At 46.8% G+C, this 15,824-nt stretch overlaps 1 protein-coding gene across 1 annotated transcript; it reads left to right on the top strand.

Moving 5' to 3' along the window:
- Nucleotides 1-3,648: 3,648 nt before the first annotated feature.
- Nucleotides 3,649-15,601, top strand: LOC136692571 (uncharacterized). The gene is made up of 2 exons (XM_066666094.1): nt 3,649-3,953; nt 13,626-15,601. The coding sequence occupies exons 1-2, from the start codon at nt 3,660-3,662 to the stop codon at nt 15,033-15,035; spliced, it is 1,704 nt and encodes a 567-aa protein (XP_066522191.1). The 5' UTR covers nt 3,649-3,659; the 3' UTR covers nt 15,036-15,601.
- Nucleotides 15,602-15,824: the final 223 nt, after the last annotated feature.

The raw sequence follows: 15,824 nt of genomic DNA, 5'->3' as shown, positions 1-15,824 counted from the left end.
GTTATTAGTTACACCCAGCTCCAAAGGAGGATTCTGAAGTCATTTCAGATTCATTTCAGTTCATAGAGAGGGTTCACTGCTTGAGTCTCCTTTACTCCGATCTGAATCTGTGTCTGCGTCTCCTCTGGTGATTTTATAAACTCTCAGTGAAACAGGAGGATTTTGCAGGGGAGGAAACCACCTTCATCTCTTTACCGATGGGTTCAGATGACACCCACAGCCCCCTGCTTTGTTTTAATGACTGGGTTTCAGCTCTCACTCCTGAGACCCTCCGACTGTTTTTAGTCTCTCATCATAATCAACAGACAACGATGTAAATGATGCTCCAGAGAAGCACTTTAGTGAATAATATGCATTTATTGATTATTTCATTCTTTTATTTTGAAATGACAGTAAGAAAGTCACCTTCACCAAAGTCAGCACTGTTCTGTTACACCACACTTCACACAGAGTCTCACAGAGTACAGTTAAAGTTTAAAATACAAATCCCTTCCCACAAAGAAAAAAAGACAAAATCAACACAAAGCACCAAAATCAACAGGTAACAACTATCATCAGAACCAGAACCTCGACTGAAATCACAGTCATAGTCTGGATCTAAGAACTTACCCAGGTCCACAAAGAACTCCTTCCTCAGAGCTGTGACTCCACTCTCCGGTTCTCTGTCTTCGTAAAGGTCGAGATTCTGTAAACTTTGTAAAGAGCCGTGAAGCAGTGAAGAATCATGATACACAATTTTCAGGAAGTTGTCCACAGTCAGTAAAGTTAGGGTACTTTCCTTTCCGCTCCCTGATGGCCCTCACTCGGGTTCCAGTGAGGGCAGAGAGAGCGTCCAGGAGAACCTTTGTGTCCATGTCTGGTGTCTTTCGCTCAGAGTGAAGGTGAATGTTCAGAGCAGCTCTTTATATCGACTCTGGATTCAAGGAAATACTGCAGGTTTATGAAAGTGTGTCACAGCAGAGCGACTGTTTAAATACTTTCACCTTCACTTTGATGAACAGCAGGAGAGGTCGTGGAACCAATGGCTTTCACATTTTACCTACATAAAACCTGCATTTATCTCATATTAAAATTGATGAATTAAGAGCTGTTTAATTTTGAACAGAGTTTGTGACTCTTCTAGTCGTTACGGTACAGGTTTAGCGCTCCAGGAAACTCACAGACCAATCACATGTGTTTCTGCATATCACACGTGAGGCTCCTCAGCCAATCAGATCTGTGCATTATGATGAGCGCTGTGACTCCACTGAGTGACACACACAGGGCAGGGTCCAGACGTCGCTGTCCTGGGGCCAGTAAAAACAGCCCAAGGGACAAGATAAAAGCTCTTTTGGGACACTTTTAGGACAACAGTGTTGTGTGAGTAAAAACAGAAACTTTAATGAGAAGGGAATGATTACAGGTTGAAATTCTCATAACAATGAACATGGATTACATAAAATAAAATTCAGAGTCGGAGACACCGTCCTTCAGCTTCACTCACAAACCTGCAGCGCCGAGTCTCCTCAGTTCCCAAATGCTTCCACAGCATCAGTAAATGAAAGGGGATGGAGCTCAGCACCAAACTCACCTCCGTCTCCACTTTTCGGTAGCGAGCCATGTAAATATTCCACTTATATTTACACAGTACAGTCCGGTTCAGAGACAACTTTGGAATCTGATCTTAGGGCTTTAGTTTTTGAATAAATCTTCAGGAGAATGAACACAGAACAATATCCTGACTTTTCTGGTAACAGGGTGGTGCTTCTGATGTTTCTCTGGAAATTCTCTGGAGTTTCTCTGTGAGGGAGGTGAACATTCTGTCAGGGTCAGGCACCCTTCACTCTGAATGAAAGTAAAATCACACAGAGAAGATTTCTTCAGTTCTCTGGAAGAAAGGAATAATGACATGGTGGAAAAGCATCATCTTTAAACTCCTGACATTACATTCAAAGTAATTGAAAATACATAGTTCTGTTGATGCCCTTTAGCTGAAGGGCTCATTCCTGGACTCATCATAATTGTGTTTGTGTTTCATCTGGTGTAAATGTGAATGAGTTGCTTTTCAGAAAGGTTTTGCAGTGAATAAAGAGAGTGAAACTGTTTTCATCCTCCTGGTGAAATACAGAGAAATACACCAATCAGCCATAACATTAATACCACCTCCTTGTTTCTACACTCACTGTTCCCTCTCTCAGCTCCACTGTCCCCTCTCTCAGCTCCACTGTCCCCTCTCTCAGCTCCACTGTCCCCTCTCTCAGCTCCACTGACCCCTCACTGTCCCCTCTCTCAGCTCCACTGTCCCCTCTCTCAGCTCCACTGTCCCCTCTCTCAGCTCCACTGACCCCTCACTGTCCCCTCTCTCAGCTCCACTGTCCCCTCTCTCAGCTCCACTGTCCCCTCACCGTCCCCTCTCTCAGCTCAACTGTCCCCTCACTGTCCCCTCTCTCAGCTCCACTGTCCCCTCTCTCAGCTCAACTGTCCCCTCACTGTCCCCTCTCTCAGCTCCACTGTCCCCTCTCTCAGCTCCACTGTCCCCTCACTGTCCCCTCTCTCAGCTCCACTGTCCCCTCTCTCAGCTCCACTGTCCCCTCTCTCAGCTCCACTGTCCCCTTACTGTCCCCTCTCTCAGCTCAACTGTCCCCTCTCTCAGCTCCACTGTCCCCTCACTGTCCCCTCACTGTCCCCTCTCTCAGCTCCACTGTCCCCTCACTGTCCCCTCTCTCAGCTCCACTGTCCCCTCACTGTCCCCTCTCTCAGCTCCACTGTCCCCTCACTGTCCCCTCTCTCAGCTCCACCGTCCCCTCACTGTCCCCTCTCTCAGCTCCACTGTCCCCTCACTGTCCCCTCTCTCAGCTCCACTGTCCCCTCACTGTCCCCTCTCTCAGCTCCACTGTCCCCTCACTGTCCCCTCTCTCAGCTCCACTGTCCCCTCACTGTCCCCTCTCTCAGCTCCACTGTCCCCTCACTGTCCCCTCTCTCAGCTCCACCGTCCCCTCACTGTCCCCTCTCTCAGCTCCACCGTCCCCTCACTGTCCCCTCTCTCAGCTCCACTGTCCCCTCACTGTCCCCTCTCTCAGCTCCACTGTCCCCTCACTGTCCCCTCTCTCAGCTCCACTGTCCCCTCACTGTCCCCTCTCTCAGCTCCACTGTCCCCTCACTGTCCCCTCTCTCAGCTCCACTGTCCCCTCACTGTCCCCTCTCTCAGCTCCACTGTCCCCTCACTGTCCCCCCTCTCAGCTCCACTGTCTAACTGGGGGTTATGGTTGGAGGTATTTTTTCCTCCTGTTTGCTGTACGTTAAGTTTGAAGTCTTTTTAAATGTCACTGGCTCACTCCTCGGCTATTTGCATGTTTTGCGTTTTTAAATATGATCCGCACTTCGCCGACGGTCCCTTAGCGGCGCCCCTGCTGCAGACACTCCGGCTCTTTTCAGTAAATGTTCTCCGCGAAATGGGAAGACTTTGATATTGTAAAATATAAGGAGTGCAGTGTGATTAAGAAAGTGAGGTTTCAGAGATTTTAGGACGTTGTTTGTGAGCAGGAGGAGGGTGAATATCTGCTGAATATTCAGCTTCAACATCCCTTTACCAACCAATAAGGAGAGACCTGTCTCTGGTTGTATATAAGATAGTGACACTGAGAGAGTTCACAGAACCTGACTGGCTCCAGATCTGACTCATGATGCTCTGGGCTCTCCTGGTCTCCGTGGTTCTGGGAGCAGGGCCCGTTTGGGCTGAAGTTGTTTCAGATTTTAATGAGTGTGATCAGTTCTTTTATCAGGGAATTGAACCAGAGGGCATTCCTCAAGACGAAAGTAGCAGGAAAATCTGCCAGAAATATGAGTCTAGCACTTATTACGCTTCACTGTACTCAATGTTTCACAGGATTCCTCTGTACAGCGCCTACACCTTCAACCCCAACTGCAGCAGCGGAGCAGGATTTAAAAGTGGATACTGGTTCATTGAGCCTCAGGTGAGTTTTGCTTCTTTTTATCTACACACACTAATGCACCTGCCGTGCCCTCCTCATGAAGACCCTTGTAATGTTAAATGATACCACGGGATGGTGGCAATATCAAACTCACTCCAACACCCTTGGTCCTCACCCTCGGGCCGTCCACGCTTTATAACACAACAAATAAGCGACAACAGTAGCCCGTATAAAGGTAACATCTTTAGTGAAGTGGTGCCAAAACACAGGATTACAGGTCCCTCCAGGTCAGTGACATGATTTTCCAGGTCAGAAAATCTATTTATCTTCACAGTATTTACAGAAAACTAACACATTCTAGGCACTAAACTAGAGACTCTCAGTTTTCCCGAATGCATCTCTCTCTCTCTGTCTCTCAGTTCAATTCAATTTCAATAAGCTTTATTGGCATGACCATATTCAGACATAGTATTTCCAAAGAATTAATACAATAACATGGAACATTAAGAGTATCACAGGGTTTTTTTCTATTATTATTAATATAATAATTTATATGTGTGTGTGTGTGTGTGTATATATGTGTGTGTGTATGTGTGTGTATGTATGTGTGAGTGTGTGTGTGTATGTGTATATATGTGTGTGTGTATGTGTGTGTGTGTGTATGTATGTGTGAGTGTGTGTGTGTATGTGTATATATGTATGTGTGTGTGTGTGTGTATGTATGTGTGAGTGTGTGTGTGTATGTGTATATATGTGTTTGTGTGTGTATATGTGTGTGTATATGTGTGTTTGAGAGTGTGTGTATGTGTGTGTGTATATATGTGTGTGTATATGTGTGTTTGAGAGTGTGTGTGTATGTATGTGTGTATATGTGTGCGAAGGGCTGATGGCACTGGGTGGACCTCAGTGCAGCTGCTCGCCCAGAGAACGGGAATCTCCACACACAGAATCCTCGGACAGTTCCTAAGAGAGGTGCTGGAAGCCCTGCCTCAACAGGTTCAGGAGTTTTTTAATGAACTGAGAGGAGCTGAGGAGGCAGTGTTTCCCTCGCTGCGGGGGACAGCTGCAGATGGGGAATGGCAGGAGGGAGGAGGCTCCCTGCTGACGTTTTCCTCCCCGAGCCTGGGATTGTTTGAGGAGGTTGATGGGAAGGCCCTGTACACTGTGTGTGTTAAAGTGAGGCGTATGAAAGCCCTGGTCGAGGTCAGAGAGCACCAGTGGCAGGGAGTGTTGCCTGGAGAAAGTACTGCTGGCTATAGATGGAGAGTCCTCTACAAACTGCCGGTCCCTAAGAGGACAGGAGACCTGCAGTGGAGGATCATTCATGGTGCAATAGCCACAAACACACACACTGCCCACTTTGTTCAAGGGGTAGATGTGGGGTGTCCTTTTTGCTCACAGCCTGAGACAGTGCAGCGTTTCTTCACACACTGCTCCCGACTCAACAGACTGTTCGGATTTTTAAGTGGACTTTGTCTACGACTAGGACTGGTTTTTACATTTGGGTCTTATATTTTAGGACCTAAATATACTGTTGGACAGCGGTTTAAATGCTGCCTTGTAAACGTCCTCTTTGTCCAGGCCGAGCTGGCGACGTGGCTAACGAGGAGAAACAGGGTGAGAGGACAAGGACTTACTGACGCAGAGCTGCTGCTGAGAGGGTTAATTAATGCCCGTGTAAAAATAGACTGTGCATATTTCAGTATGATGAATGACTTAAAATCATTTGAAACTGTGTGGGGTATTGATGAAGCACTGTGTTCTGTGGAGGGTGGAGTTCTTTTGATGTGTGTCTGATGTAGTCGTCTCTCTTTCTCTGTCTCTCTGAGCGGAAGTGAGTGAGTGAGAGTGCGTGCTGCTGAGCGTGTGAGTTTTAAATCTTTTCCTATCTTTTCTTGCTGTGTTGGTGGTGTACTGTACTGTGTGTCTGTGACTGTGACACTGTCTGTGGGGGAGAGGAGGAGAAGGAGCGGTAGTTAGGTGGAGGAGCCGGTAGCTGGCTGTTTGCCGGTCGTCATGGCGGCGGCGGCAGAGAGGAAAGTTAGTGTAGAGCAGCTCTCGCGGCGGCACGGTTTAAAAGTTGTCCCCGAGGTCAGATGCTCAGTGGAGGAGTGTGGTCTGGCTGTAGGGAGGTTATTGGGTGTGAGAGTGTTCGTTCTGTTTCTCGTATGAATGGGGCTGTCATAGTGTTTGTAGACAGCGTGGAGAAAGTAAACACTGTGGTCATTAGAGACACGTTCACGCCCGTACTGCCTCTCGTTCGTCCCTCTAAAAAATCACACTGTCCAATGTACCACCTTTTATTAAAAATGAAGTGTTATCTGAAGAACTGTCTCGTTTTGGTCAGCTTGTGTCCTACATGAAGAGAATCCCTCTTGGTTGTACGTCTCCTCGACTCAAACACGTAGTCTCCTTCAGACGGCAGGTCTACATGATCCTGAAAGATGGCAGAGAAGATCTACATGTGGCTCTGAAATGAAGAGTTGATGGCTATGATTATGTAGTTTTTGCCTCGTCAGACTCTATGAAGTGTTTAGGGTGTGGTCAAGAAGGACATTTAAAGCGTTGGTGTCCTGAGGAGGCAGAGGCAGGGCCAGACTCTAAGGGGAAGGACACAGTGCAGGAGGATGATGTGGGAGCTGGGCCCAGCTCAGCTGGAGACAGTGCTGCAGATCCCAGAATAGAGAGAGAAGAACCTGTAATAGCCCCTACCCCTCAAGAGCAGGTAGTGGAAGAGGGTGAGACAGCTGGTACTGGAGCTGAGGGTACTGTGGACAGTGAGACAGTTGAGCCACAGCAGACTCAGGAGGTGGTGAATAGGGAAGGTAGGGATTGTGATGGTGCAGGGCTTGATGCAGCAGGTGCTGTTTCTCTGGAGGGAGAGGGAATGGACACTGAAACTGGGGCTGAAGAGTCTCTCTTTAAAGCCCCTACTGGTAAAAGAAAAATGAAGTGGGTCAAAACTTCTGAAAACAAAGGGAAGGCACAGCGCATGTCAGGAGCGGAGCGTGGAAAACACAAGGAAGGTCTAGAAGATTCAGAAAGTGATCTTTCTGACGCCAACAGTCAGCGTAGTCGACGTAGTTCTTATTCTGTTAGCAAGATAAAATCATTTCTACAGAAGACTAAAAACATGAAGGGTGTTGTAGTTGAGGACTATTCCCCAGACCGCAGGCTGTTTATAGACATGGTTCAGTCAGTCATGAGAAACGAGAGAGGTGATCAATTCACTGTTCAGGAAATCTACAGACTAAAGAAGATCGTTCCGAAACTGAAACTGGGATTACAGAATGAGGATGGCTTTGAAACTACTTAACTTCCTGGTGTTTCTCACCCTGTGGCCTGTGCTGTGTCTTCATCCTCCATATTTACAAATGAGTAAGATCAGGGTGGACACTCTGAATGTGAATGGAGCACGGGATGCTCAGAAAAGAGCTTTAATCTATGAACTTATTGAGCGTAAGGCTGTGGATGTTATGTTTGTGCAGGAGACACATAGTGACGATGACAATGAAACTGACTGGAGGAAGGAGTGGAAGGGGGACATTGTTTTTAGTCACATGACCTCTGCTAGAGGAGGTGTTGCTATACTTTTTGCTAAACATTTTTTGCCTGTTTAATGTGAGGTCAAGCATGACGTAGGGGGTAGGTTCCTGTTCCTGTTCCTGTAGGGGTTGTTCAGGCACAGCTGGAACGTTTTAAGGTTAATTTTGTAAATGTTTATGCTCCTACAAATGGCCCAGACCGGGTCACTTTTCTCCACAGTGTAAGTGTGGCACTGCAGGACGCTAGCACTGAAGATTACCTGTTTTTGGGGGTGATTTTAATTGCACAGAGGATGACAATATTGACAGGAATCACGTAGAGCCTCATGGTCCGTCCCAGAGGGCGCTATGTAAGTTGTTGCGCACTCATGACCTGTTTGATGTTTGGAGGGTTCTAAAGCGGAATAGTAGACAGTACACTTGGGCCCATGCAAGAGAAGGATTCATGTCTTTGTCCAGACTGGACAGATTTTACTGTTTCAATCATCACCTCAGCATTTTAAAGGAGTGTGTGATTTCTCCAGTGGGGTTCTCTGATCATTGTATGGTTATGTGCACGGGTTTTATTTCAAATATGAAACATAAAAGTGCTTACTGGCATTTGAACACTTCTCTTTTAAATGATGAGCAGTTTAAACGTGTGTTCTCTGTTTTCTGGTCTAATGTCAAACTTAAACAGCCTTGGTTTAGTAACTTAAGACAGTGGTGGGACTATGGTAAAGTTGAAATTAAATTACTTTGTCAACAATACACTTTTAATGTTTCGAGGCACATTACACAGTCCTTGATGCAATTAGACAATTACGTAGTTGAGTTACATAGGCTGGTAGAACTTACAGGAGACCAACGTCACACTGCGGCTCTGAAATCTAAAACGTCTGCTCTTGCTGATCTGCTCGGGTACAGGGCACAGGGAGGTCTGGTCCGATCGCGTTTTCAGTACTTAACGCAGATGGATGCCCCCTCTAAGTTTATCTTCAGCCTTGAGAAGAAGAATGGCCAGAGTCCGTATATTCACTCTCTATGAAATACGGAGGCGTGCTTTACGTTTCTACAAGAACTTGTACAGTAGTGAGTGTGTGGCCAATGAAGAACTTTCCGAGAGTTTTTATGCTGGACTTCCAAAGGTCTCGGAGCAGTTGAACACGGAGTTAGAGAAACCGTTGCTCGAACAGGAACTCCATGCAGCGCTGCAGAGCATGAACGGCGGGGCTGCCCCAGGAATCGATGGGTTGCCTGTGGAGTTTTATAAATCTTTTTGGACGGTGCTGGGTGCAGACGTATTGGCCATGCTCAATGAAATCCTCACAGAGGGGCCAGCACTATTCTACAGACAGTTGAAGGGCTGGGGCTGGACTCTGCACTTTTCCTAATGAACACTAAACTGCTTCATTTGAATAGACTTCCCCCTTTTTATCGTGGACTGTTTAAATGTTGGACAATGTTTAAAGTGAACAGACCAGTAAAGTGTGACTCTTTGTTTTGGCTGCTGGAGGAGCCTATTGTGAATGGAGCGCGCCTGGACGTGGCGAGCAAAGGGACACCTGGTCTCACTCAAGCGCTGTGTGCCTCCGGCGTAGTCACACTCCGGCACCTAGTGGAAGTAGCAGGACCAGGTTTGAGGGATGTCCATGCCATCGCCTCTCGTCTAGGCCTGAGGTCTCTTCATCTAATGAGGTCTGTGCTGAACCTGTGGAGAGCTAGACTGGAGCCGGAGGAGTGGTCCATGCTGGAGGACTTCTGGACCGGAATTGTAGTGCCCAGAATGGAAGACGATTTTCCTAACACTCGGCTCACTCCTGATTTGAAAGACGTGTGGTCCATTGTTAGACCTTACTGGACTGTAGGAGCTGGATCTTCACACGGTCTCGGGGCAGGTCCTATACAAGTGCTGTGTAAAGGTTTTGAACAAAACTGTTAGAGACGGAGAGAAAAGCTCGGGGTGGGTTTGGATAAACGGCCAGTCTGAAGGGTGCTATACAATTGACAAAAAGGTCGGGAGATCTTCAGTGGAGAATTTTGGTGCATGGGGCTGTGTCTGTTAATGAGTTTGTGTCTGTTATTAATCTGCACGTGTCTGATAAGTGTTTGTTTTCTGGTTTTAGAGAAACTATTTTTCACTGTTTTATGGACTGCTCCAGACTCCAACCTCTGTTCTTAACTCTGAGCGGACTGTTTGGTGCTGGTTACAACAGGACGGACAGAGTAAGGTACCAGCTGTTGAATTTTATTGTTGGCCGAGCAAAGCTGGCTATATACAACTCTAGACGGAACAAGGTGGAGGATAGACCTGGGCAGGAGGTGTTAACCCTGTTTTTTGCTTTGGTGAAGGCTAGAATTGTACTTGAATTTAAATTTTACAAAACCATGAGCAATCTAGATGTATTTGAGGAGGAGTGGTGTTATGGTGACTTGTTCTGTACGCTGATAGAGGGACAGCTAGCCTTTCTCAGTCCGTGGTGTTGAAGGAGAGTAGAAAGAAAGAAAGAAAAAAATAACAATAATAATAATTTGTAAAGTGTAGGTAAATAATAATTCTGTGGTTTCTTGTATAAATAAATGTTGTGTTCAAAGTAAAAAAAAATCTCTCTCTATCTGTCTCTGTCCCTCTCTCATTAACTGTCCTTTTCACTCTCACTTCTCCATCATATTATTTCAGTGAGGGGGATACATGGAATTGGGGCCAGATGTCTGTCGCACTCCTCTGCTCTGTTTTTTAACAGTAACCGCAACCAACAGTGGTGTCCACTAAAGGGCAACAAATGAGTTTTTGACATTTCACCCATTACCTTCTTGTTGCTGAGTTTAAACACAGCACTAACATTAACTCATATGATGAGGATAAGACATTTCTAGAATCACTTCCTGACCTTAGCGACTGGAGTCTCTCTTTTTTAGATCAGGTTTATGTTTCCAACACAAGCAAAGTAGTGATTTACTCAAATTTAACTTCAGTGGAAAATAAAAGAATGACAGAACAGATAATATTATATATTACACAACATTTATTTAGATTTTTACAGTGACAAAGCAGGTGCTGGTCCCATTGCCATCCCACCATCCAATGCATGCAGCTGATGGTCAAAATAATATATATATAAATAACACACTACACTCTTCAAAGACAGTCACCCGGAGGAAACCCACGCAGACACAGGGAGAACACACCACACTCCTCACAGACAGTCACCCGGAGGAAACCCACGCAGACACAGGGAGAACACACCACACTCCTCACAGACAGTCACCTGGAGGAAACCCAAGCAGACACAAGGAGAACACAGTCACCCGGAGGAAACACACGCAGACACAGAGAGAACACACAACACTCCTCACAGACAGACACCCGGAGGAAACACACGCAGACACAGAGAGAACACACCACACTCCTCACAGACAGTCACCCGGAGGAAACCCACTCAGACACAGGGAGAACACACCACACTCCTCACAGACAGTCACCCGGAGGAAACCCAAACAGACACAGGGAGAACACACCACACTCCTCACAGACAGTCACCCGGAGGAAACCCACGCAGACATAGAGAGAACACACCACACTCCTCACAGTCAGTCACCCGGAGGAAACCCACTCAGACACAGGGAGAACACACCACACTCCTCACAGACAGTCACCCGGAGGAAACCCAAACAGACACAGGGAGAACACACCACACCCCTCACAGACAGTCACCCGGAGGAAACTCACGCAGACACAGGGAGAACACACCACACTCCTCACAGTCAGTCACCTGGTGGAAACCCACGCAGACACAGGGAGAACACACCACACTCCTCACAGACAGTCACCCAGAGGAAACCCATGCAGACATAGAGAGAACACACGACACTCGTCACAGACAGTCACCCGGAGGAAACCCACACAGACAGAGGGAGAACACACCACACTCCTCACAGACAGTCACCCGGAGGAAACCCACACAGACACAGGGAGAACACACCACACTCCTCACAGACAGTCACCCGGAGGAAACCCAAACAGACAGAGGGAGAACACACCACACACCTCACAGACAGTCACCCAGAGGAAACCCATGCAGACACAGGGAGAACACACCACACACCTCACAGACAGTCACCTGGACGAAACCCATGCCGACACAGAGAGAACACACCACGCTCCTCACAGACAGTCACCCGGAGGAAACCTACGCAGACACAGAGAGAACACACCACACTCCTGACAGACAGTCACCCGGAGGAAACCCAAACAGACACAGGGAGAACACACCACACTCCTCACAGACAGTCACCCGGAGGAAACCCACGCAGACACAGGGAGAACACACCACACTCCTCACAGACAGTCACCCAGAGGAAACCCTTGCAGACACAGGGAGAACACACCACACACCTCACAGACAGTCACCCAGAGGAAACCCACGCAGACACAGGGAGAACACACCACACACCTCACAGACAGTCACCCGGAGGAAACCCACGCAGACACAGAGAGAACACACCACACTCCTGACAGACAGTCACCCGGAGGAAACCCACGCAGACACAGAGAGAACACACCACACTCCTGACAGACAGTCACCCGGACGAAACCCACGCAGACACAGGGAGAACACACCACACTCCTCACAGACAGTCACCCGGAGGAAACCCAAACAGACACAGGGAGAACACACCACACTCCTCACAGACAGTCACCCGGAGGAAACCCACGCAGACATAGAGAGAACACACCACACTCCTCACAGTCAGTCACCCGGAGGAAACCCAAACAGACACAGGGAGAACACACCACACTCCTCACAGACAGTCACCCGGAGGAAACCCAAACAGACACAGGGAGAACACACCACACCCCTCACAGACAGTCACCCGGAGGAAACTCACGCAGACACAGGGAGAACACACCACACTCCTCACAGTCAGTCACCTGGTGGAAACCCACGCAGACACAGGGAGAACACACCACACTCCTCACAGACAGTCACCCAGAGGAAACCCATGCAGACATAGAGAGAACACACGACACTCGTCACAGACAGTCACCCGGAGGAAACCCACACAGACACAGGGAGAACACACCACACTCCTGACAGACAGTCACCCGGAGGAAACCCACGCAGACACAGAGAGAACACACCACACTCCTCACAGACAGTCACCCAGAGGAAACCCTTGCAGACACAGGGAGAACACACCACACACCTCACAGACAGTCACCCAGAGGAAACCCATGCAGACACAGGGAGAACACACCACACACCTCACAGACAGTCACCCGGAGGAAACCCAAACAGACACAGGGAGAACACACCACACTCCTCACAGACAGTCACCCGAAGGAAACTCACGGAGACACAGGGAGAACACTCCTCACAGACAGTCACCCGGAGGAAACTCACGCAGACACAGGGAGAACACTCCTCACAGACAGTCACCTGGAGGAAACCCAAATAGACACAGGGAGAACACACCACACTCCTCACAGACAGTCACCCGAAGGAAACTCACGGAGACACAGGGAGAACACTCCTCACAGACAGTCACCCGGAGGAAACTCACGCAGACACAGAGAGAACACACCACACTCCTCACAGACAGTCACCCGAAGGAAACTCACGGAGACACAGGGAGAACACACCACACTCCTCACAGACAGTCACCCGGAGGAAACTCACGCAGACACAGAGAGAACACACCACACTCCTCACAGACAGTCAACCGGAGGAAACTCACAGAGACACAGAGAGATCACAGCACACTCCTCACAGACAGTCGTCCGGAGCGGAACTTGAACCCACAACCTCCAGGACCCTGGAGCTGTGACAGAGACACCACCTGCTCCTCCACCGTGCTGCTCTGAGACATGGAAAGTACTATTTGAGAAAGTAGTTGCCAGTACAGGACCTCATCAACTTTGTCAGAAATGAAGACTGAAGCTGCTGTGACAATCCACAGGTGAACTGTGGGTGAGAAACATTTAAAGACTGAAAGTAACCCATAAAGGAAAGCTGTGACACAAGAGTCTCATGAAGAAGAACCAAGAATTTATAGATTGATTAATGGTGAGATGCAGCAGAAAAAACATGGTCAAGGTCAAATCAGTAAGAGACCGATAAAAACGTCAGTCCTGCTGTTGACTTTCTCCTGCTCTAACTGTGTATTAATTTATTTGTTTCTTTTCCAGCTTTCTGGTTTTGATGAGGATGAAATGATGCCAGATTCAGCCAATAGGAGACAGGTAATAAAAACCAACCAAGCTGTAAATGGTGACTACAGCAACACGGGCTACGACCGAGGACACCTCAACACCAACAGCTTCCAGTGTGGAGAGGGCCGTCCAGCTACATTCACTCTGACCAACAGTGCACCTATGGACGCTTGCTTCAACCGTGTCCATTGGAAAGAGTGGGAAAAAAATGTGAGGGAAATTTTAAGTAATCAGACTAAAGGTCAAGGAACTGCCTTCCTGGTAACAGGAACTGTACCTGCAGCAGACTATAGGATACCAAGACAAGGGGTATTTGATGCTTCTTACTCAAGAGATTTCAACAGAGTTACTGTTCCTGTCTATGTCTGGACAGCAGTGTGTTATAAAAGTAATATTAATAAGGAGTTGTCCTTTTCTTTTGGATATTTAGGGAAAAATCAGCCTGACAGTAGAATAAATGTAATGACTGTAGAAACACTTAACACTGTGCTGTCCACTCGTTATAATGTAAAAGCAGTAAGAATCTTCAAAGATGACTGTTTTTCTACAAAACCTAAATCTGAGGAAATGGTCAAAAAGCTTTACCAGAAAATACAGCTGCCACTTAGTGTCAGATTCGACATGTCTGCGGATATTGAGAACATGCTTCATACTGCCATAAGCCAGTACACTGATTATGATCAATCCCCTTCAAAGAGGCCAAGGGTAACAGGGATGACAATAGATATGTCTTTTAACAGCCTAGAGGCTTGGTTTAAAAAGACAGAAAACATGAAATACGTGACGAAGGAGGCCTGTGTACAGTCCCAGCCGCTCACTGGACTCATTAAGGGTTCACGCTGGCCTCATTCAGAGCTCCGAAAAAGAGACACCACTGATGACTCTCAGGAGTTTACCTGTAGCCTTGTACCGGAGCAGGTGGCAGGGTGTGACACCTCCTGTCTGTACAACAAAGAGTATAGAGGTTATTACTGCTATTCTGGAAATATAAAGAGATCATGTTCTCCTCAGTATTCCATAATAACAGTCAAGGGAACCACGTGTAACACAGACCACACCTGTGGAACACATGGCTATGACTACTACTGGTGCTATGTAGGAGATTCATGGGATTACTGCAGTCCCCCTTTACCACGTGGCATTGGACAAGGAGGGAAGCCCTGCCGTTCCAACCACAACTGTGGTACATATGGTGAATCCCACAACTGGTGTTACACTGATTATGATGACAACAAAGAGAAATGCTGCAGTCTCCCTGACCGTTTCTCTGCTCTAAATGGTAAGACCTGTAAACAAGAACATCCATGTGGTTACCATGGTGAGAGTTACCTTTGGTGCTACACCACAGATGGGGAATGGGATTACTGTTGTACCGCTTCTAATTAGTGACTTGTCTGTGATTTCCACTGAGATCTGCTCTCTTTTCAAACACATTATGTTCTCATATTGATTTAATAACAAACCTTATTATAAATGCTTCACATTTGGGAATAACGTGGGTCATTTCATCTCCTTCATTTCTTTTCTTTTATTGTATCATTTAAAATTATTTTAATCATTTAATCATTTTACTCTTTTTATGTAATTGTTTTATTTGACTTTTATGATTTTATTCTGGCTTTTAATTTGACTGTTTTTTTTTCTGTAAAACACTTTGAATTAGCGTTCACACTGAAGAACACATGCACAGAATATTGGAGAGTGCTGATTGTAAATCCACTCAGTCATTAATCTTATACACGCTCTTCTCTGTGGTGTTTGTCCAGAGTCAGGGAAACTCTCACGTCCTGTGTGTACCGTGTTTAAGACGTCAACTACTGTGCTACTGTCATGTTTGTGTGTGTGCGCATGTCGTCAGGGTGTTTTGTATTCTGGGATGTCTGCTAATTAATAGAACAGACCTTAATAATAAACGATTTTAAGCTTAATCATATGTACAATAAAAACTGAATGTAGCCTTCACAAGAATGTTTTTGGACGTTTTACTCTGAAAGATTCCTTTATTCTGAAAGATTCTGTTCTACAGGATGATGGCACAAAGACATTTCAAATCACAAAATACTGTGCAGCTGAGAAAAGAAAAAACAGCTGAGAGGGAGTTCAAATAACTGCACAACTGTTGCAAATCCCTCAACTGTATATAATCATGTGTGTACCTTCTACACTCACATATAG

Source organism: Hoplias malabaricus, chromosome 3, assembly GCF_029633855.1.
Source record: "Hoplias malabaricus isolate fHopMal1 chromosome 3, fHopMal1.hap1, whole genome shotgun sequence".
Taxonomy (NCBI): domain Eukaryota; kingdom Metazoa; phylum Chordata; class Actinopteri; order Characiformes; family Erythrinidae; genus Hoplias; species Hoplias malabaricus.
Note: the sequence above shows the minus strand (reverse complement) of the source record. Positions and strands in the feature narration are given on the sequence as shown.